At 53.3% G+C, this 22,389-nt stretch overlaps 2 protein-coding genes across 5 annotated transcripts in view; both read left to right on the plus strand.

The window, feature by feature from the left end:
* LOC122392949 (protein AF-9-like) overlaps positions 1-11,102 on the plus strand; it is a 55,460-nt gene extending 44,358 nt beyond the window's left edge. For all 3 annotated transcript variants that reach the window (XM_043388332.1, XM_043388333.1, XM_043388334.1), the window contains one exon: positions 8,030-11,102. In XM_043388332.1, the coding sequence (XP_043244267.1) occupies positions 8,030-9,916 (1,887 nt within the window). In that variant the 3' untranslated portion in view covers positions 9,917-11,102. The remainder of the gene's footprint in view (positions 1-8,029) is intronic.
* Positions 11,103-11,763: 661 nt separating this feature from the next.
* Positions 11,764-21,233, plus strand: LOC122392950 (double-stranded RNA-binding protein Staufen homolog 2-like). Of its 2 annotated transcripts, none has more exons than XM_043388336.1 (12): positions 11,764-11,935; positions 12,390-12,496; positions 12,918-13,353; positions 13,639-13,850; positions 14,849-14,970; positions 15,883-16,066; positions 16,474-16,658; positions 16,849-16,995; positions 17,215-17,790; positions 18,044-18,202; positions 18,551-18,789; positions 19,074-21,233. In XM_043388336.1, exons 2-12 carry the CDS (start codon positions 12,391-12,393, stop codon positions 19,093-19,095), a joined length of 2,388 nt encoding a protein of 795 aa, XP_043244271.1. In that variant the 5' UTR covers positions 11,764-11,935; position 12,390; the 3' UTR covers positions 19,096-21,233. The 2 variants fall into 2 exon arrangements, with proteins under 2 accessions (XP_043244271.1, XP_043244270.1); XM_043388335.1 differs by having other exon boundaries at positions 11,789-11,935; positions 15,880-16,066.
* The last annotated feature ends 1,156 nt before the right edge of the window (positions 21,234-22,389 follow it).

Below are 22,389 nucleotides of genomic sequence, written 5' to 3' on the forward strand. Positions count from 1 at the left end.
AGGGTCCTTAGCTGGTGACAGAGGGCCCCCAGCTGGCGCCAAATGGCCATCAGTAGGCCTCAAACGGTCTTCAGTTGGCGTCAAGCGGCCCTCAAAAAGCCTTAAGGGGCCCTTAGAAGACCTCAAGGGGCCCTCAGAAGGCCTTAAAGAGCGTCAAAGGGCCTTGAGCTAGCGTCAGAGGCCCCCCCCCCCAGCTAATGTCAGAGGGCCCTGAGCTAGCGTCAAACTTAAAGTGCCCTTAGCTGGTGTCAGAGGGCCCCAGTTGGTGTCAGAGGGTCATCCATTGGCGTCTAATGGCCATCAGAAGGCCCAAAAACGATCCTCAGCTGGCGTCCAACGGTCCTCAGCTGACGTCAAGAGACCCTCAAAAGGCCTCAAAGGCCCCTCGACTGCTCAAAGGGCATTTAGAAGGCCTCAATGGGAACTCAAGAGACGTTAAACGGCCCTAAAAAGGCTTGAAAGGGCCCTCTGCTGATGGCAAAGGGCTCGCACCTGAGTCAATAAGAGCCTTGTCAAAAAACGGACCTGAGAAACCTTGTCGGCCCTGGTTATCTGCGGGACTCCTACATTTACCTGAGTGGCCCCCGTTTACTGAGGGGCCCTGGTTATTGATGGGGTCCCTGGTTACTTAAGGGGCGCCTGGTTACCAGAGGGGCCATGGTCACCTGGTGGGCCCCTGATCAATTGAAAACCCCTGGTCATCTGAAACGCCCCTGATTACCTAAAGGGTCCCATCACTTGGATTCAGTGACATAGCAAGGGAGCGAGGGGGTACGTGCCCGTTCTCGGGTTTAAGGTTCCTTCGAAACCGAGGGGCCCTGCGGCGCCAGTTGGTAGCAGAGGGTTAGCGCTGGCCGCACTTCAACTCGGAAGGACACCACAGGGCTTGTGGGGGGACGTTATTGGCTCCTATGTAGCCACAATTATCTTCATAAAGGCCCAATGCCGGTTTCTGAGAGACCTCGCCGGCCGCTCAGGGCCCTAAGCAGTAACGGCCAACGAGGGATTGGCTGCTATGGCTCCACATCCGTCTGTGATTGACACACGGTCCACACCAGTGTTTCTAAAGGCACCCACAATGGCAACTGCGAGGCCCCTCGCCCCACCTCCAAGGGACCCCCACTAGCGCATCTTAAGGGCCTACACCGACGCCTCTGAGGGCCGCGTACCAGTGACTCTGAGGGCCTCTTACCAGCCTCCGAGTGTCCTTGCCAGCCTATGACGGGCCACTTTCCACTTGCAGGCCATTTTGCAGGGCCACACACATGCCAATGATGGCCCCACCAGTGTCTCTAAGCCCTAAGACCCCGCAACGGCGCCTGTGAGGACCCAACACCAGCGCATCTGACGGCCTTTCAGTGGCACCTCTGAACGCGCCACACACCGGTGACTCTGAGGAGCTGTTGTTGTTGTTGTTGTCGGTCCCCGCAGCCGCGGCGAAGCCGCGGTGTAGCCTAGTGGCTCTGGAGGGCCCTGAAGGCGGCCACCAGGGCCGCCACTGCATCGCTGCGCCGAACCTCCTCTGGGGTCGGCAGTATGTTGCCGATGGCCTGGGTCCGGAGGCGGACCCCCATCATCCCCGGGCATGTCATGAGGATGTGTCTCGGTGACTCTGAGGAGCTCGCTCGCTTCGCTCGCTCGTAAAATACCATGTAAATTAGGCATTAGTGTACATTAGGCACACTCCTCGGGCATAAATGATACTTTTGCTTGCCAATTTTCCACATTTTCTCATGCAAAGACCGTTTTAAAGAGACCCGTCTGCCAGTGAGACTGGACCCACCGTGCCTCCCTCCTCCCATCGAAAGGTCCTGGGTACATCCTTGCCTGAGCTGACCCCGGGCGCCCGGGTGACTCGCGGGCCCGGGGTCAGGTGACCAGCAGGTGACCCCCTCTTGGGCGAAATTCTGGGTACGTGTCCGATATGCATCGTACATAGTCCTGTTGATTTGATTCATCGGTTAAGCATTAAATATAAGTTATAAGCTGGATCTCTAGTCTGTGATCCCGCATCGTATCAGATATAATGACATTTCATGTCGATGTGCCTAAAAAAATATGCGAATATACGTGAAAAAGGAGTGCTGCTCCCGCTCCTACACATCCGGGCCAAACAGTGACCGGCCCCTGCTTCTAGCCACCCGGGGCCGGTCGGCCGGCCGGCAGTCAGTCGCTGCCCGGGGCTGATTTCTGAGGGACCTGCAAAAATGTTTATTAATGAAATGTTTTACGTAATAAATTAGATGATTAGGTATATGTACCGGCTCAGAGTCGCATTTGAGAAAAAAAACAGCCCAGCGTAAACATATATATGTTTTGAAAATTAAGCTGGTACCGAAATAATTGTTTTACCATGCATTGACAAACCAATTGCTCAAGCTTCAAACCAACCGAAATATAGCCCCGTGGGCCGTATTTTTTTTTGGGGGGGGGGCCTTCGGCATGGGGGGCCCAGTTCGAAGGTCGTGCCCCCCCCCCCTTTCAAAAATCCTGTGTGCGCGCCTGATTGCTAACCATAAAACATACGACAAACGTTAACTTTGCAAACTATCATCTTATTTCCAATAACGGCACTGCTTATTTCGCCTCACCCCCGCCCCCCCCCCCCCGGTAACAGGTTATGAAATTGGTTGAACCCCAAAACAGTGGCTGGATCCACCCTTGGGCAGGGGAGTAGCGAAAATTTTGCCCACCCAGTGAAAAATCCTTAGAGGAGGCCCTGGCACATGTGGTACGTTTTCTCAATTTACGGTTTATTTCAACACACGGACACTGCTCGTTCCCTCTCAGGGATCCACGCTGAACAAAAAGCGGCCCTACCATCTTACTTTCCTTGTGCTGGAAGACTGGAATACCGTTAATCCCTTTGCTAGCATGCATATGGTCACATTCATACGGCCTGATCCGGGCGCTCTCGAGACTTTCTATGAGAATAGCCCCTCGTATCGGGGAATGATCTCCCCTCATCTGTCAAGAATGTGCCCTTTCAGCCTCCACATTCAGAAATTCCAGTTCGATGCTAAACAGCACCGATAGGTCACTTATACCTGCGTTTATAATGCACATGCTGCTCATTTACGCTGTGTTTGCCTTAGCCTTCAGCAGCGGATTTTCCTATGTTGTGGCTGCCTCGTGGCTGTGGGTGAGATGGTGCGGACTGTCCAGCTCGGGGCACCAGAACACTCGGTCGGACAAGATGACATTTGCAGATCATATTATCATATGATATGCTGGATGTGCACTAGGCTTGTTGTTGAGTGGGGAGGCCATGAATATACCAACCCTCAACAATGACGGCCCAATGAGCGCGTCATGATTAGCGGTCATCGGTGCGACAGTACGTCGTCATCTGCCGGCCGTACTTTCCACCGGTGGTGGTAGCTCGGCCCTCATTCCTCCACTGTGGTGCGGCGCAGCCTCTGACGTGCAGCAGACCCCTGCCGGAGTTCGGCTGTCCTGTGCTGCCCGCACCTAATCCCCCAGACAGCGGGGGAGTACCGGCAGCACGGCGGATACTCTGGAAAGGCCCATCGGTCACCGGGTGGGGTGTGTGGCCTGCAGCCAGTGCTGCAGACTAAGGGCAACGGACGACAGTGCATCAATCGTGGTATCACGAGCTACAAGCTGCTGCAGGGGTTCATCGCTTAGTCAGTGTGCGCTGGTACAGGGGTCTCTCGCTCGATTTGTCTATTCGTTTTAGCTCAAATCCAGCCAGGCGACACTGCCGGTGTTGATGCCACTTCAGTAGACGTTAGTGTGTGGTGAAGTGACTGGCCTCGGCAAGCTGTCTATTATAAATGAATGTTTGATGCGGCCATAGGGTCTTGAGTGTGGCCTGACGATCACTCGAATTTTTTGGTCCAATAACATGGGTCGTTCTCACCAGTTCACACCGATGGATATGCTATTTAGTGAGGACTGAGGTCTGAGGAACTACTTCTATCGGCGGTGACCGATTTATCGAGCAATAGCGTTATTGTACTGTCCACCTTGTTCACGCCGGCGCCTGCCATAACGTTCAGCCGCCGGCTACCCGGAAGACATGCCTTTGTTTCTTGGCCACGCGGACATTGTTTCCCAGCGCTGCTCGCGGACAGACGCGAGTCCAAATGCCATCGGCCTTGTCACGGCGTGTATTGTCCGGTTCCGATGAATCGAACACTGTCGGCCGGCTGTGGTCTCGCGGGCTGTTGGCCGCGGTGGTGATCGGCGTGTGGTGGCAGGGACCGCTGCCTTGGAGAACCTGACATAGAACCTTCCTAATGTGACTGACTGATCGCTGTGAAATGACGTCCACATCAGGCGTCCTAACTCTAATGTAGTTCAAGAATCGTCACCCTTTTAGGAATGCCTACGCTCGAAGCACGATGTATCGAAAGGGACATTACGGCCATGCCACTGCGAGCCTAATTCCTCACGAAGAATCAGGTGGCCGCTTTTTGCTTGCACATGCTACACGAGAGAGTGGTTCGGCAGCCGTGCCGTTCACTTGTGAATAATTCTGTCGAGTAGCCGACGTTCATAGACAGCTGACGGACTCCAGTTGGTCAGTGACCACAATTACTAACATGAGGGCAGGACGAACACGACGGCGTAGGGCTAGGCACCGGTGTCTGCGTGTTTTGAACGAGGCTGGAAACTATCCAGTGGTCGCTACGTACCTACCTGCTAGTCATTCTTGGTAGGCATATTTTTGGTTAATATCGAGCATAACACGGAAGTTTTGAGTGAAAATAATAGTTTTCCTGTTGTGTCGCCTATTTTTCTTCCTGTTATGTACTTTTAAAATTCATTGTGCTTTTTGCATCATTGGTACTGCATTACCGGCATTTTCACTCGTATGCCCTGCTTTAGTGACAGGTCGGCTGTTGAAATCCTATTGTCGATAAGCTTCAGCGTATGCTGGGCGGCGGAAATCCTGTCAGATCGCGACCCGTATCCAGGTCGGCTGATGCTCGATTATGAACATCCGCTCGGCAGCTGCCCCGTGGCGCACGGCCGCAGTGACTGGATGAAGCGGTCATGGCGCAATGTGGTGACAGACGCCGAGCCAGCTGCTAAACTGAAACTGGATTGTGCAAGCTGGCAGACTTGACATAAATTGTTTACGATTGTGTCACTTTTAACCTGCAAATTGGCTTCCTGGTACCGACAAGATTGCCATGATTTCTGGCTGCTCAGCTAACCTAAGGTGCTATTTGCTGTGGTATGCAGTTTCATGTTCGCCTGTGAAAAGTTTAGCAGGCGACAATGGGCACTCGGCGCATGCCGTCGGCCGCTTTACGGGAGCTGCCTTTGTGCATTGGCCTTGATTGTGGCTAAGAAGTGCGGCGCAGTGGTGCCGGTATTGCTTGCGTTGTTCAAGCCCGTTTACCGAAGCCAGGCACACAACACGCGCCTTTCGTGGCCCGTGAAGCGATCACGTTGGTTCACTCTGGTGACCAATCCGTACGGGAGTCTACAACTGATGACGTTGTTGGCTGTGGTAGGCAGCCGTCGGTTTGAAGGAGGAGTGAGGGAGAATGGCGGCCTTGGCTGGCGCTGCCCGGACAGTGACCGCCACGCCACGCCGGCTCGTGAGTCTCGCCTCCGGCGAATACAGCACGTGGAAGTCGAATGTTCGGTAAGGGACCAAACGCTTGTGTTCCTCGGTATAAACAGATTACACTAGACATGACGTGATCATTATGTAATGTCTAAAGCTGGTAGAATAGGACGCAAATTATATGAACCGTGCCTGTGTTGGAAGAGCCTTGAGACCAAACATGTAATTTGGTAAAATGGATGATGAATAGGTACTGTAGCATGCTGTTCGCTCAAGGATTTTGTTAAATTAGATATTTCGCTTCGGGTCTAATTCGCCTGTTCTCCTGCCTGAACCGCTGGCAGCACTTGACGACAAGCTAATGGTATTGTGTCGACCCTAACCTTGATCTGACATACCTTGATGAGACTGATGAGCGGAGCGGCGCACTTGCGAGACTGGAGATTGGAGAATCATCGGACCAATACACATGTGTAATGTCGGATAGGTATCGGTGGAAGACTCGTAGTAGAAGGTACTGAGACACTTAGTCTTTCTATATGATAGATATTGGTGCTATTGAAACGGCATAAACTCGCGACAGGCTTTGAAGAGACGGCTCGGGGGTCGCAGAGTACGTGCGTGGGCCGATCGGCACGGAGCGACGGCAGTGGCTGCGGCACCACCCGGCCAGACGCGGCGGCGGTGACTAGGCACAAACGCAGGTGTGGTAGGAGGTGCCCAGTGGAGGCCCGCCGCCACTCCGAGCTCCCTGACCTTTTCACCGCCGCGTGGCGCGCGTGGTGGCCTGTTTTTCTTTCATGGTTATATACTTTCGGGAGAGTTACAAGCTATTTTATGGATGTGCGTTGACGTGGCCTACGTCTACCGCCGTACCGTTGCTGAACTCTCATAGGCGCTGACAACTGGATCGTTCCCCTGCGCCGGCGACTGCTCGGCCCACGCTCGACTACAGTGTTTGCATGCACGTCGGTGCAGCAAAACAGTCGCACCTGCACGCACGACTGAGTAAATCGGCAACTGACGGCGAGCGCTCCGTTTGAAGTACAGCTCAGGCTGGAACGTGCCATTGGTTGGTCAGGGTTGTATCGCCATGCCAGACTGAGACATGTCCCGGATGACTTTTGTTGTGGATATTTGAGTTAGTTCGGTCACGATTACTCAGCACTGTTGAATTATGCTCACTTTTGTGGACGGTTCTTTGAGAGAAAATCATTAAAGCATCGTAAAGGCATGGAAAGTTGGGTCATTTCATCCACATTCATTGTTATCACTTCTGCCGTGGTGGCCGAACGTTTCCCTACCCGGTCGGCCGTCTCTGTCGGTCCCCCAGTCAGTGTCTGCGTGTGAACGTCCCAGCACCAACGGCCACCACCACGCCCCGTCACGTGCCGTGTCCAAGGTAACTGACTGGGCGTCTGCCACGTGACGTCCCGCCGTCACGTGGCGCCCACGGGATCGTCACGTGCGAGTGAGGGCCACGATCGGCTCCACGTGGGAACTGCGCGACGGAGGGAAACCGACATTGGTCGGTCGGGACGCCAGTCTACCGGCCGCATGACAACTGGTTGAACGATGCATTCCGTCTCTATCAGCCCCACAGAGCAAACAAGATACAAACTGCAAATAAGATACAATGTACAAACAAGATAGCTACATTATTCAAAATGACGAAACATTTGTAAGAAAAATAACGCGGAGGACATGAAGCAAATTTGGCAAAAAGAGAACTTTGGAGGAAATATTAACTATACAGTCGGCGGATGTGTCTAGGCATGTCATTTTTTTTTGGGGGGGGGGGGGGACTAGTGGAACGTTGTTCATTGCCGTATCCGTATGACAATTTTTTATGTTGAGTTGCGTTATGTTGAGCCCTAATTGTGATCTGTTTCGGAAATTGGAGAACAAAGTCTGGTCGTGTTTGTGGTCTGTTTCGGAAAATGGAGAACAGAAACTGGTGGCTGAGTCTGTCCGCTATTTCGGGCGTTTTCCTTCCTCCGGCTTGTGAGGCGTTCTGTTACGTGACCCTCGGATCACGACTATCCCATGTCTGCCACTAAATCACGTGGTTTTGATCACGCCTGTCTCATACTCGCTTGCCGCACCGCATGACCCTTTCTTTTCCCTGCTCCGTCGCTGTATCACGTGACTCGCGGATTACGTCTAACCATGCGTTGTCGCCGTATCACGTGGCCTGCTATCGTCGACTTTTGTCACGCGGAACGAGTCGCGCTCTCTGCTGTCGGTCGTCCGTTTCGTTCGTTTCCTCTGCTGGTCGTCCTACTCCACCGGTCCCTGCGTGTGCTTACTGCAGGCGTATGCCGCTCTCTGTGCTGTATGTACCTATGTCCGTGACCCGTCTAATGTCTGCCGTTTGCGGTCGGCTGTCGCGCGTCTCCCGTTCCACCCGCATTGTGCCGCCCACCGCCTGCTGCTGAGCGGTTATGGTGGTCAGGACTGACGCTCGGCTCTCCTCTGTTGCAGGATAAAAAGTCCACCGACAGACGCTCGACTGGCGACAAGAAGCCGGTGCACAAGCCACGCAGCGACTTCGAGAATCTGTTCGGCCAGCCGATCAAGAAGACCAGTCATGTTTCTCCGCCTGACTCGAAGAAGGGTCGTCCCCCTTCGGCAGCCTCAGCCGCGTCAGGGTCTTCCGCCGCCCGGCCGGGGTCAACTGATGCGGCCGGGAGTAAGGAGAGGTCATCTCACAGCGCCGAAAGGCGTGATAAGAACCACCGGGACGGAGATCGGGAGAAGGAGAAGAAGGATAAGAGTAGAGAGAAGAAGCACCGAGACAAGGAGGAGAGGCATAAACACCGAGAGGAGAAACATCGCGCTAAGGAGGCGAAGGAGAAGGAGAGGGAAAGAGAAAAAGATCGAGAGAAGGAGAAAGAAAAAGACAGGGAGAAGGAGAAAGAAAAAGAGAGAGAAAGAGAAAAGGAGAGGGAGAAGGCAAAAGAGAAACATCGTCTGAAGAAAGAGAAAGAGAAGCGCGCGGAGGAGGCGAAGGAGAAGGAGCGACTTGAGCGAGAAAAGCAGAAGGCGTTAGAGAAAGAGAAGGCAGAGCGGGAGCGCATTGAGAAGGAGAAGGCGGCTGAGAAGGAAAGAATCGAGAAAGAGAAAGCCCTGGAGCGTGAGAAGGCAGAAAAGGAGAAAGCACTCGAAAGAGAGAAAGAGAAGGAAGCGGCGCGCTTGGAGAAGGAAAAGCAGGCCAGGGAGAAGGAGCAGGTCCTGAAGGAAGCCAAGCTGAAGGAGCAGAAGGCACAGGAGCTGCGGGCGGCCAAAGCAAAAGAGCGCAGCGCCAAGAAGGCCGCCAAACGATCCCGCTCTCCGTCGGAGGAGTCGACAAAGAAGATAAAGTTGGAGAACGGCAAGGCCGAGGTCAAGAAGGAGCGTGACGAGAGTAAGAAGCACCGGCCGCTGGAGAAGACGACGTCGTCCAGCTCTGTCTCCAGCAAGGGCAAGTCGCCGGACGGCCACGGCGCCAAGGTTAAAACGCCCGAGTCCCACAGCACCAAGGCGAAGGAGAGGCCATCCAAGGAGGAGCGGCATCGAGCCAAGGCCAGCGCCAAAGAGGCCGCCAAGGCTCGCGACGAGAAGAAGCGCGCCAGCGGCGACGGCGAGGAGCGCAAACAGCCGACGCCGGTTCGCTCGGCCGAGCCGCCCGCGCCGGTCAAGACCGAGGTGCGCGCCTCGCCGGCGTCCGAGACGCGTGGCCGCCCCGCCGACGCCGCCCGGCACAAAGCTGCCAAAAAGCGAAAGCGCGAGCACTCGTCCCCGGCCTCCAAGACACGGGAGGAGCCTGCTCGTCAGCGCGCGGCGGCGGCGGCCCCTGCCGGTCCGGCGTCTCCGGCTGGGCCGCGCTCGCCCTCGCCTGAGCGGCCGGCGTCCACCGCCTCTGCTCGCAGCTCCTCGCCGCCGGCAGGGAAGTCGCACCCGCTCCGCCAGCTGATGAACGAGGTGGCTGGGTCGTCCCCGAGCGGCGACTCGTCCAGTGACAGTGACGACGAACTGGAGACCCCTTCCCTGGTCAGCAAACGGTCAGGCGGCCCGAGCCCGCGGCCGAGCGCCAGGCCGCAGCCCGTGCCGGCCGAGGCACCGGCGGCGGCCGAGCCGGCGCAGACCGCCACCCCGGTCAAATCGGAGCGTCCCGACCTGTCCATCTACACGGCCGAGTACCTGGCCGAGCTGCAGGAGCTGCAGCGTCGCATTATGACGTCACAGGATCGTGACGAGCTGAGCCGCGTGTTCGATTTGATCTGGGAGACGGGGCAGGTAGAGGACAGTGCCAATTCGTACGATTTCGACCTGTGTGCGCTGGACCAGTCGGTGGTGCGTAAACTGCAGCAGTGTCTCCTCATGGTGTAGGCGGCGCGGCGCGCTGCCGTCGGTGGGAGTATCGATCTCGACGGGGGCCGCGCGGCGTCGGCAGTGTACATAGCCAGCTGGTGTCATCTGTGATCCCGTTTTATTGTGAGAGTTTATCAGGCTGGTGCGGACAGGTACCAAGTGCCGAAGTCGGGCCATATTGGGCGCGTTGTTAGCGCTCGCCAGAGGTCAGCCCTGTCCCGGGAGCGGTGTTTGCCGGCCGATGTCGGCCGTCTTATGAGGTGATGTTGTGGTGTGCTGCCGCTGCTGCAGATTCTGCTGATATTTTGACGTGTTGATGTGACTTTATGGACATTAGCTAATATGTTTGACTATGATTTGCGTGTGGCTAGCACTGATCGCCCAGCCGCGGATCTGATTTGATCTTTCGGGGAGGCGTTGATAATCAACATAGCCCGCCGCCATGCGATCTGAGCGAGTTGAGGCCCGCTTTATTCTGCCGGCTGTAACTGTTACATGAGATCGTTACTTCTGGTCAATGGATTGGCCGCCTTCCAAGTTGATGCACTCGTTAAAACATCCCTACCGATTCTTTGCCAGTGCCCGGTAAGACGGTTATTTGTCCGTCATTTGTCTTTCATTCAGCCGTTAAATCTCTTCGCTGTTGGTGGGCTCGTGCCATTTTCATTGTCTGCTGATCCCGTTGATTTGGTGTTATGGAACACGCCTGTCGCGCGCTGCTCGTTCTGTTGCACAGTTCGTTAGGATTCTTCTTTTGAGCTCAGCACTCCATGGAGCGGTCATTGTGCAATGTCAGATGCAATCGCATCAGACCGGGTCGCCTTTCCAGAAGTGCGTCAGGATCGCAAATTGGCTGTTCAGGAGAATCATACAGTTCAAAATATAGGGTTTGGGATTGGGTGCGGCGAACACCTGTGAATGTACTTTGCCAGTCAGACTGTGAGGCCGTGCTCAGTTCAAATCGCTCAGTTCAACCCCTCACATCCCGACCCTGAGGGCAAAAGCGAGACTGATCTCGTCGCCTTTGAGACGATCCGTTATGGTGGGTGCATCCCAATGTGTGTCCCGTGTTTGTAATGTGTGCGTGTGTAAATGTTTGTGTAAGCTGGCAGGCGTGAGCTTGTCAGATAGTGTACGTATATCCCACATTGTTGGTCCATGCCCTATCACGGATGCAATCACACCAATACATGGTCGATCGGTGGAAGGGTGGTTTGTCGCTTGGATGCTCGCATCGGTCTGATTTGACGTGGACGATGATGCTCACTTTTCTTGCCAGCTGACCATGTTTTACTTGCCAGGATGCTTTTCGGAATCGCAAGGGAGTAAGCTGAACGTTTGAAAAATGAAATTATCCGTAAAATGAATAGAGGCATGCTTATCAAGGAATGACGCAGAATGCATCTCCGGAGCCGTTGGACTCGACAAAGCGACGTCCTGCATGCATGTAAAGACTAAAGACACACGTCTGAGTCAGTTCAGAACCCATACAGTCACGTCTCGTCTGAGGGCAAGGAAATCTAGTGCAAGAAAATCGAACCTCCGCATCCGATTTCGGCCACGTTTAGTCCCGCTGGATGACAGGATGCGAAAAAGGCGCTTAGCGCAGGTGTGCCAAAAGATGAGTGCCTTGTGCCGTCACGTTCGATGCCAACAGAAATTCTTAATTGAAATAAACAGCAGGTTCTTAATTGAAATAAACGTATTTTTCTCGAAATCCTATGGCAAAAGAACCTGAAGGATGTGCTGTACTCGTACTTCGCTAGAACTATGACGTCATTTTGTGCGAGCCAATGGGAACCTCGCATTATATGACGTCACAAAAACGTATTTGCGAGGACAAGGTGAAAGAAAACCAAAATATTACCGAACTTGAATATTACCAGAAAGAATGTTGGGGAGAGTGGGGGACAGGATATAAGGGATAGCATAATATTCGGATTTGAGTGTTTTTGGACGATCACAGCCTGTTATCGATCGCCTGTTTGCGCCAGCCCACTAAGGGTCTTTCGGTGTTGTTTTACTTACAAATAGTAGGTAAGAAATGTGATATTCGATACCTTCTACGAAAGTGGCGCACTCCATATTTGGCTTTGTACTGGTTCTAGCATATCGTGCATTTACTTCAAAGTGATTATGTATATGGAAGCTACAGCCCTGAATTTTTTGATTCCCTGCCTTACCAACTTATTATTGAGAACAATAAATGAGTGCGAGGTATGACAGTCTTAGGCTCCGCTAAAGTAGCTTGATGATATTTGTAAACCACTGCTCCTACCCAAGTTCACTTCTTCATGTGCATTTTGTTATTAATCTCTGCCTGATCAATGTCCATTTATTGTCATTTTCAGGGAAAAGTTTTAAGTTTTTGATCTGTTTATCTCCCAACCATACCCTATTGTTAAAGAAGTTTTTAAAATGTTACTGAAGAGAATAAGAATAGCAGAAGCTGGTCCAGAGTTATTGGCAATGTTTTTTTTTTTTTGCACAGGATGGCGCAGGTACCGATGAGAGTAGCACATCAGGCTGGCATTGTCCATCAACAGCGTCCGGCCATCATGGTGAGCATGCAGCAGCCACCGCCAAACACCATGACAGGTGAGTCATGAGGATGAGGTGAACCATGCGGCATGGCCATTTGAGCATTGGCATGGGCAGTCCATGCCAGCAATTATGATGAATTGTTTTGAATATTTACTTGTCAATTGTCATAGCAAATAGTGATACTTGTTTCAGAACCAATGTGAAAGGCAACCTTAGAGTGAAATGGTTGTGCTGCTCCCATCAAGACTTTGATATATGTCCCCATTTTTACTCTGCTTTGTAATTGGCTATCTTGTTGTGAGAAAAATGCAATTAATATTTTTTGTTCTTCGAGGAACGAGAATGGACATCCTTTCATTCTCAGCTGTGCCTTCGCCTGCTGTCTGTCTGTATGTGTCTGTCTGCCACTGCTTCTTCAATTGTTTGTGCCTCTGTCCGTGCACTCACTGCCCCTCTGCCGTCGTTCCTCTGGCAGGTCTGGTGAGCATGAGCCCCATGATGGCGCCCAGTGTGGTGATGGCGCACGGGCCGCCGCCGCCGCTGGCGCACCAGGAGCTAGAGGCGGCGCACCACCTGGCCGCCCACCCGCAGCCGTTCCACCCGCACGCCCACCTGGCGGCCGTGGCGCCGCAGATGCAGCCGCACCCGCAGCTCTCTGCGCCGCCGCTGGCCGCCGAGCCGCCGCCGCCCCCGCCGCAGCAGCCGCCTCAGCAGCCGCCTCCGCAGCAGCAGCAGCAGCCGCCGCAGCAGGCTCAGCAGCAGGCGGCCGCTGCGGGGGCGACCGGCGGCACCCCCGTGGTGGGACAGATTCTCTCGTCGAACGCCGAGGACGGGGCGACTGCCGGGGCGGCCGGGGGGTCGGCGGATGGGAAGGAAAAGACGCCCATGTGTCTCATCAACGAACTGGCCAGGTCAGACCGCAGCTTTTCATATTTTCAACACTTGTTTCTGTGACCTTTTGGTCGATGATTCCGAGGTATTTTGCCGGGATAATGGATGCCAATAGTTTGTACTTTTCTGTATACTACTATACTTCATCTATTTTCAATACCGCAAGTCTTTTGGTCAATGAGTTACGCAGCACCACATGCTGTCACATTTATTTTCACTCACATGGACCTGTATGTCTTTGTGTGATTTCCGTCGGTACCGCTTCCCTCTCATGTGTGCTGACGACCGTTTTGTACGTGTGGCAGGTATAACAAAATTCAGCACCAGTACCGGCTGACTGACGAGCACGGGCCGGCACACAAGAAAACGTTCACGGTGATACTGCAGCTGGGCCAGGAGGAGTATCAGGCCACCGGGCCGAGCATCAAGAAGGCGCAGCACGCGGCAGCCAGCAACGCCCTGCAGGCCACCAAGTTCAAACACCCGCCGCCGAAACAGCAGCGCAGCACCCGCACCAGTACGTGATGCACGTCCGAGTCACCGTAGGCAGTATTTGCTACTTTCGGTTGGGAGTCAACGGTTTGTCCTTCGCATCTGGACTGCAGTTTTCCTATTTACCTTTTCTTTTTGGAAATTCGATGGATGCAGCATTCGCACTTTTATATAACACATGGATTTAAATGGAGTATTTTTATTTCCTTTTTCTGCTGAGAGTCAATGGACGGTCTAATGTGCGTTGATATGAGAGATTTACACATGGTAAAGCCCTTCGTCAAGGTGCTGGCTTTACTACTGAGAGTTTAAAACACTGGGAACTGAATAACAAATTGAGTTAACACCGAACAATGGCGATATATATATATATATATATATATATATATATATATATATATATATATATATATATATATATATATATATATATATATATATATATATATTTTCATTGAGACAAGTTTCATTAAACAGTACTGCACTTTTTGCTTTGCTAAGTTTCTTGTTGAGTTTTTGGATCTTGTTAAAGTTATGTTTGATCACAGTTGGTAAGGTGCTCAAAATATCAGTGACACTCATATAATCATATTTTATCTATTTTTAAGATAAAATATGATTTTATCTTAAAAAGATTTAACGATAATAAAGATAAAAGATTAAAGATTTACCTTATGATTTAAGATCATATTTTAAGATAAAATATGATTATATGAGTGTCACTGATATTTTGAGCACCTTACCAACTGTGATCAAACATAACTTTAACAAGATCCAAAAACTCAACAAGAAACTTAGCAAAGCAAAAAGTGCAGTACTGTTTAATGAAACTTGTCTCAATGAAAATATTCTGCCCAAATATACAAACGTGAGATATATATATATATATATATATATATATATATATATATATATATATATATATATATATATATATATATATATATATATATATATATATATATATATATATATTATTACTGCGTCTTAATTGAATTATGACGTCTCGTTTCTCTTTGCCAGGTCTGACACCGACTGTAGAGCTGAACTCGCTCGCCATGAAGCGCAACGAGACGGCCATGTACACCTTCATCGAGAGTCCTTACCTGCCGCACAGCCACATCAACTACAGGGTAAACTACCAGGTGAGTCTCAGACAGTCATTGGGGAAGGAGTTAACATCGAGCGTCCGTAGTCTTACCGCACAGCCACATCAACTACAGGGTCAACTACCAGGTGAATTGGAGACCTAACAGCCCCGGCGTCGGTGGGTGGGAGTGTCGTACTTTGCGAGAGTGCACGCACATGCCGGACACCGTAATGTCAAAATATCAGGCCAACCAGTGTCCCAAAATTTGCAGATGTGGGTGGGAAACGACATCCAAATGAAAATCATTTTCCACTCTCACCTCCAGTTTTCAAGCCCAATTTTCCACTCTCAATTCCACCGAAAGGAGCAATTGCGTGAGTGGTTGTTTTGCATCTGTCACAGTTGTAGATAGATTAATGTTTTTGATCATTTTCCCACTCTTTTTGGGCCTCACCTGACCGACAATTTTTCACTCTCATCCTTTTTTGGTCAGCAATTTTCCCCTCTGACACCCAAGCAAAAATATAATTTTGGGACACTGAGGCCAACAGGTGGGATTTGGTGGCGCGGGGCGGTGTGGACCGGAAGAGATGCAAACTTGCAAGCGGTGGGTCCTGCAGGGTGTGCCGAATGTAGACCGACCGGCTGATAAGGCTGGCAGTGCAGAGTTAGACGCACAACGGTGTTTCCCGGTAGTGTGGGCTGTGGGTGAACGAATTGGCACATTGTAGCCCACCAACTATTGGCTTAGTCCACTAGTGTTGATATGGTCACTTATTTTGGGGTCGTTGTTAAACTGTTCATGAGTGGTTCTCAGCTCTCACCCAATCACCTTTGTTATCCTTGTTTGACTTTTCAATTATGCAGTCGTGTTTTCATAAATGCAGCAGATAACACTGCAAAGCACAGACATGAGTCACCTTCCATTAACAATGAACTGACCACGAATCCACATATGTGCCAGCAGCGGTTCGGTCGCGGCGGTCTCAGCTACACGCCTCAGTACCACGTCAGTCTCCGGGTGGGCGAGCGCGAGTTTTTCGGCGTGGGCGCCAACCCGCAGGCGGCGCGGCACGCCTCGGCTGCACAGGCGCTGAAGGTGCTCAGGGACCTGCCGCTACCCGGACACGTGCAGGGGGCCACCAGCGCAGGTCAGTCGGCTACCCAGGTCTGGGGGTAGGCAGGTCAATGATATTGTGTAGAATAGAAAGGGCCAGTCTGTGTACAATTTAAAGACTACCGCGTTGTGGAATGTGCAGTGCAGGAGTGAATGATTACTCTGACGGTAATTAGACTGATGATGTTGTCGGATAAACATCATTTTCAAACCGTCATCATTTACACTCACATTTTAAGTTTCATGATAAGTCATCAAGCGTTGTGCATATGTAATTGACGTTCATGAATTTCGTGTCAGGCTCGTGTTCCTTCTGTGCCAGCTGCTCCTTAGCGCGTGCCGCTGTGCATTACTCTACGCACGCTGCTCAGTGTCCAGCTGAGCGTTGTCCACCTGTGCTGCCCAACCTCGTGTGACGCTCTGCTCCTCCCGCCTCCACAGGGTCGGACGACCCGAACGCCGACCTCAAGTCTCCCATCTCGCTGGTGCATGAGATCGGCCTGAAGCGCAGTCTCAGCGTGGGCTTCACGGTGACGCGCGAGACGGGTCCGCCGCACATGCGCACCTTCCTGACGCAGTGTTTCTGTGGCGACATCACCACCGACGGCGAGGGCAGCTCTAAAAAGGTACCGAAACACGACGCTGACACCGCACGATTGCTTAAAAAAGAGGGCAGAATCAGTCCTGGTTTCAAGACACTTAACTAACCCTTGGCTGACATTGATCGAAGCTATACGCATTTGATATACAATTTGTGGCTGTGGATGTTCAATTGTTTTTATTCACGCTGCTCTTTTTCTCTTTGCACGCGATCAGTTATCGAAGAAGCGGGCGGCTGAGCTGATGTTGGATGAACTGAAGAAGTTACCGGCCCTGCCTGCCGTGCCCAGCATCACCAAGGTCAAACGAAAACCAAACGCCACAAAAAAGAAATCACGAAATCTAATCAAGGTTACTCCTGAGGTGAGCTTGCATTGACTAAGCATACATGTGTGTCCGTCAGCCTGACAACCAGCAAAAGATGTTTGTTGATAATTAATTTTTTTCGGTCATTGGTTTAATAACATATTATGACATAAATTTTGCCTGGTATTTTGTTTCCTCAACAAATATTATATTTGCATGTACCCGTTTCACATTGCAAAGCTATGGCTGACTCCAATCCCGTCTGTGTATCTCCAGGAGCAGAAGTGTTCGCCGGACCCCCACCAGGGCATCAATCCGATCTCGCGGCTCATCCAGATCCAGCAGGCCAAGAAGGAGCGCGAGCCCGTCTACACTCTGGTCGACGAGCGGGGCATGGCCCGACGCCGCGAGTTCGTCATGTCTGTGTCGGCCGGCGGACACACCTGCTCCGGCACAGGGCCCAACAAAAAGCTCGCCAAACGCGCCGCCGCCGAGGCACTGCTCGTCGAGCTGGGCTACTCGCGGCCGCAGCCGCCGGTCGGCCGGCCCAGTCTGAAACAGGCCGGCACAGAGAGCGAGCCGGCCGACCGGTCACGGCGGGTCACCTTCCAGGAGGGAGCGGCTCCGGCCGAGCCGGCCCCGGTCCCGGCGCCGACCCCGGCCCCGGCGGTCGGCCGGCAGCTGGTGCCCGGGCTGATACTGGTGCCACAGCAGGCGACGGCGACGGGACCGAGCGGTGGCTCGGCCGCCCAGGCCATGGCTGCGGCGGCCAAGGAGATGACCAAGGCAGCCCCGGCCGAGCCGGCCGCTGCTGCCGCGCCGCAGCCGGCTGTTCACGCGCCACCGAGACAGGTGGGTGGGACCGTGGGTAGCCGAAAGGGATCTGGCTCGACCGCACCGTGCCTTGCATGGAATCGAATGGGATGTTATTTTTTCCCAATCACGCACATTTTATATCACTTGAATGTTTAAGGTAGTCGTATTTTTGGAATGTAAGGTATTGCTAGTTAGTTACTTCGTTTTGATGATATGATAATGATAACGTGACATGTTCCGTTTCACTATATCACTCACTGTGTAACTCGTATCTTCCCTGTCTCGTCAGCCTGCGGCGGCGCCTGCGCCGCAGCCTGCGCCGGCCCCGGCGCCTGCGCCGATCCCCGCCGCCGCTCCTGCCGTGGTCTCCAGTGTCCGGCCCAAGCAGCAGCTGCTGTACCTGGCCAAGGTGCTGGGCTTCCAGGTCCAGTTCACCGACATACCGAGGGTGAGTACACAATCACCGTGGCGCGTAATTCGCGTCAAGATTCGATAGGAAACTAGGAGGCACTTATCAGTTCGCTGTTCTAGTTTCGAGATGTATTTAAAGTGGTATGTTTCACAAATGCTGACAGTGTTACTTCGATCTTTTTTTGACAATGCCAAACATAAATGATCGTTTTTTCAATAAGCTATTCACTGAAATTCTTGAACTTTTAACGAGCTAGATGCTTAATGAAAAGCCGTCCATTTTTTGTAAGCCTTTTCAAGCTTCTGTATTCGCGTGATGTTTTTTATGTGCAGAAAGGCACTCTGCTCGGTCGATCTGACCCTACCATTTTATTCTCTCTCTCAGGGCAACAAATCCGAGTTCCTCTCACTGGTGTCGCTCAGCACGCAGCCGCCTCAGATGTCACACGGCTCGGGACCGACGGTGGAGGCCGCGCACGACCAGGCCGCGCTGACCGCGCTCACCGGCCTGACGGAGCTCGGTCTGGACAATGTCACCAACGGGTCTCCGTCGTCCCCCGCCGGCGGGTCGGCCGACCGCGCCGCCGGTGACGGCCAGACGGGCTCCGACGACGGCGCCGACGGGTAAGCGAAAGTGAGGGGTAGGTGGGTAGGGTTTTTATTGTGATGGAAGCTCGCGCGGGCGCACTATCGAGTCGGCTGCTGAAAATGCGATATGATGATGTATTAATCAAAATCTGTAAGGTGAGCTGAACGCTTTGAGTATCGTCGATCACGTCTTGTGTATTGTTATTGGTCGTAGTAACACTATGCTGGGTTTGTTTTCTGTCTGAGGCCGATGGAGGTGTGAACTTTGTAATGAATCCCACCAGTTCTGACCGTCATGTGTCTTGTCTGTGTTGTTTCAGACCTCACGTGACGGCCCAGTAGCCGGTCGGTCGCCGGTGAACAACTCGGTACCGCCGGCCGGACCGCTGACGCCGCGGTGATGCTGGTCTTCCCACCCGCCTGCGGTGTCTACTTGTCGACCAGCGCGGCTGCCGCCGTCAGTCTCAGCTGAGCTGCTCCGCCCCGCTAAGTCCCCTCCCCGCCGCCAGGGGCGCTGCGGTCGGCCCCCGGCTGGCCCGCGCCCGCTATCCCTGCCGGTCAGCCGCCGCCGCCGCCGTCCCTGCTGCCACCGCGCCGCTGTGTCTCCGACAGCCTGCTACCCTGTCGGGGAACGGCCGGACGCTGCCGCCGCCGCCCGCCGCGAGATCGGCCGTCCCGCCCCGTCCGGAGCCTGAGGGCCCGGTGCGAGCGGGCGCCGGCCGCGCGGCCCGCGGTCCCGGCAGCCAATGTTTGTCGGGTGAGCCGCCGGCTACCGCCGCGCTCCAGTCTCGGTATCTGTAGCGCAGGTGTACGTCCGCAAAGGTGAAAACCGGACACACGCATTCAGCACTAGCATCGCAACCTTTGGACTCGCGCCGGAGATGTCGCCCGCAAAAGGCATCCTTACGAAAAAGGTCTGGAGTTCGTTGAGTCTTCGTAGAGCGAGGATGCTTTTTGTGCGCTAATATTTCCGCGTTGCGAGTTCAAGGTTGTCGACATTTCTGGTTCTCGGTGTTGTCAGTTCTTCACCTATGTGTGTTAGCACGGAGGCAGGGGCCCGGGTCGCTCGGCGGCCCCGGCCCCGGTCCGCTATGCCCGCGCCCTCCCGACGCATGTGTGTCGTGTTGTGTCTCTCTACCCGCCCCTGCCCCGTCCCTGGGTCTCCCCGCAGCCGGCCGCGCGCGCCGCCCCCGACAGAGTATATAATTGTTTGTTGGTGATGTGACAACTGTTAAATAATGGACTGCATAGCTGTGGAGAGCTGTGATATCCGATCAGGTTTTGACTTTGTTTTTCGTCCGGTGGCCGGCCGGAACGTTTGGTAGCGCGCGCGGCCCGCTGCGGATCCCTCTGTGTCGGGGCTGGGGCGGGCTCTTCTGTGTGTCTGTGTGTCCCGTCTCTGTCGCTAACTCTCCGAGGGTGGGTCCGGGCGGCCGACTGGTGACCCGCAGCGCCCTGGTATCCGCTGCGGGCCGTTGGCCGCGTGACGGCAGGAGTCGCCACCTCCGGGCCCGCCCGGGACGCGGTCCGAACACCGCCTCCAGACAGGAGATCGGACAGAGTCGGGACAGTTCTATCGATATATGGGGCTAGTTCCATAAATGGGAATATCGACCTGAAACTGTGAGCTCATCTCACCAAACCAGGAGGTGTTATCATTGACAATAATATTATATACTCTCGAGTCTCGACCAAAGGTGTCACATATCTGTTAATGCCTGTTAGATATAAAAGACCCCTCCTTGTTTCTGGTTGACATGAACTCACAGTTTGTTGGTCTTGTATCGTGCTTTATGTAGCTACCCCCTCCCCCTCTTGCCGTCTAAGTGGACGATGTTTAGCTTTAGCACGTGCCGGGCGGCTCCTCAGGTTCGGAGCTCCAGCTCGCGACGCCTGGGCCCTGTTTCATGGTACGCCGCTATCCGCCGCTGACTGGTATTGGCGCCCGGTTTCCATGGAAACGTAAGCAAACTTGTCAATTCTGCTTGCATTTTCATGGACTCCGAGCTCTTCCAATGCCTGGTAGAGGCAGGTAGCAGTGTGCTGTGAAACAGTACCCAGCTGGGCTGACCTGCACCTGCTAGTTCGGTCTGCGTCCACTAGGGCGGCGCTGTACACTGTCCTACCGCTGGGTCTCGTATATTCGGTCCGTCCGAGTCTGACTGACCGTTTAGTTGACCCGGTCGGCGGGACGGGCTGTCTCCCTCCCCTTCGTACTCTATTACGGGTCCCGAGCCTCTCCCAAACCGCTGCCGTCGGCCGTCCTTCGCTCGGCCTGACCCGCAGGGCAGGCACGGCGAGGGGCACCGCACGGCTGCCGGGTCGGCTCGGGTCCCCCCTACTGACCCTGCCGGCCTGCTGTGATGTGGCCCACCTCAGTGGCGACCCGGCGCTGCGTAACACCCTCGCATTGTAACCGGCGTTTGTGCAATAAAAACTCTTATTTCTGTACGAGAAAACCAAATAAAAACAGAAAAATGCATCATATTTACCTGTTTGGATGGATGATGGATTGAAGGCTATGAATATCGATTTGATGTCAGGAAGCGGCTCTTGCGATGAGTGCTGCCACTCTGGGCCCGTTGAACCCCTATCACAATATCACACGTACCGAGACGTACCAGACTACAATCATCATTACCCTGTGTGTACCCTAGCTCACCCGTGGACTAAGTAGCGCACATGACGGCGCCTGTGCGACTAATGTGGCGCGTGCCGAGCGGTTGACGCGGCTGAGCCGATGAAATGGCGCGGATCGGAACAGATTGGGAGATCATCGCTTCGGTGAACCGGCACGATCGAGCCGGACCTGCGCGATGAGAGGCTCGTGACAGAATTATATCCGCCGTGTGCTGTTGCCACGGAGGGGTATGATGCGTTTGTTGTTTGGTTTTTCAGCTTAGCGACAGCCTCCCGACGCTGCTAGCGCTGTAAGGATGGTTGCGCTGGCCGGGGAGGCAGTGGGTTTCTAGGTAATGTCGCCTCGATGGGCTCATTTGCCATTCGTCCTATCTTTCATCTTATATATCAGTCATTGGACTGATCACGTCACGTGAATATTCAACAGGATCCATCTTCGGACGATGCGTACTAGTTACCATCAGCGGCTGTCAAACCCGTCAAGCCCCTGGTATTTTGTCACTGTCACTATGTTCCAAATGTCAGAATCTCGTTAATAGAACGGTGATGGCGTGTGTGTCAGATCCTGGCACTGTGCTACGTTTTGTCGGATCCTCGGTGTCGTGTCACGGGATATCGTATCCACTGTATCCGTAGTTTTCAATACGCCGATCGAGTGTAGCAGATAACAGATTTTCAGATCCTCCTTTAGCGCAAACAGCCAACAACTACCAAATGGACACTGACCAAACATGGCGCGCCGGTTCCAAAGAATGAAACGAGCAGCAACCTTCTGTCCTGTGATTGCAGGCTCTTTCGAAGAGTAAGCATGAATGAGCCATTTCTAATAGTTTAGATGATTAATCATTTCTACTGCTTCATATGTGTTCATATTTCTGATAGTGCGTCGATCTTAAGCTTCTGATTTCCGAACGCAATCTGTTTTTGTTCGCTCTCTTTTCAGTCATGCGGCACTAAACGATCAAATGCCGTTCTCCAATATTGCGAGATGAATGC

The sequence above is a fragment of the Amphibalanus amphitrite genome, unplaced genomic scaffold (assembly GCF_019059575.1).
Source record: "Amphibalanus amphitrite isolate SeventyFive unplaced genomic scaffold, NRLGWU_Aamphi_draft 000508F_arrow, whole genome shotgun sequence".
In the NCBI taxonomy this organism is placed as follows: Eukaryota; Metazoa; Arthropoda; class Thecostraca; order Balanomorpha; family Balanidae; genus Amphibalanus; species Amphibalanus amphitrite.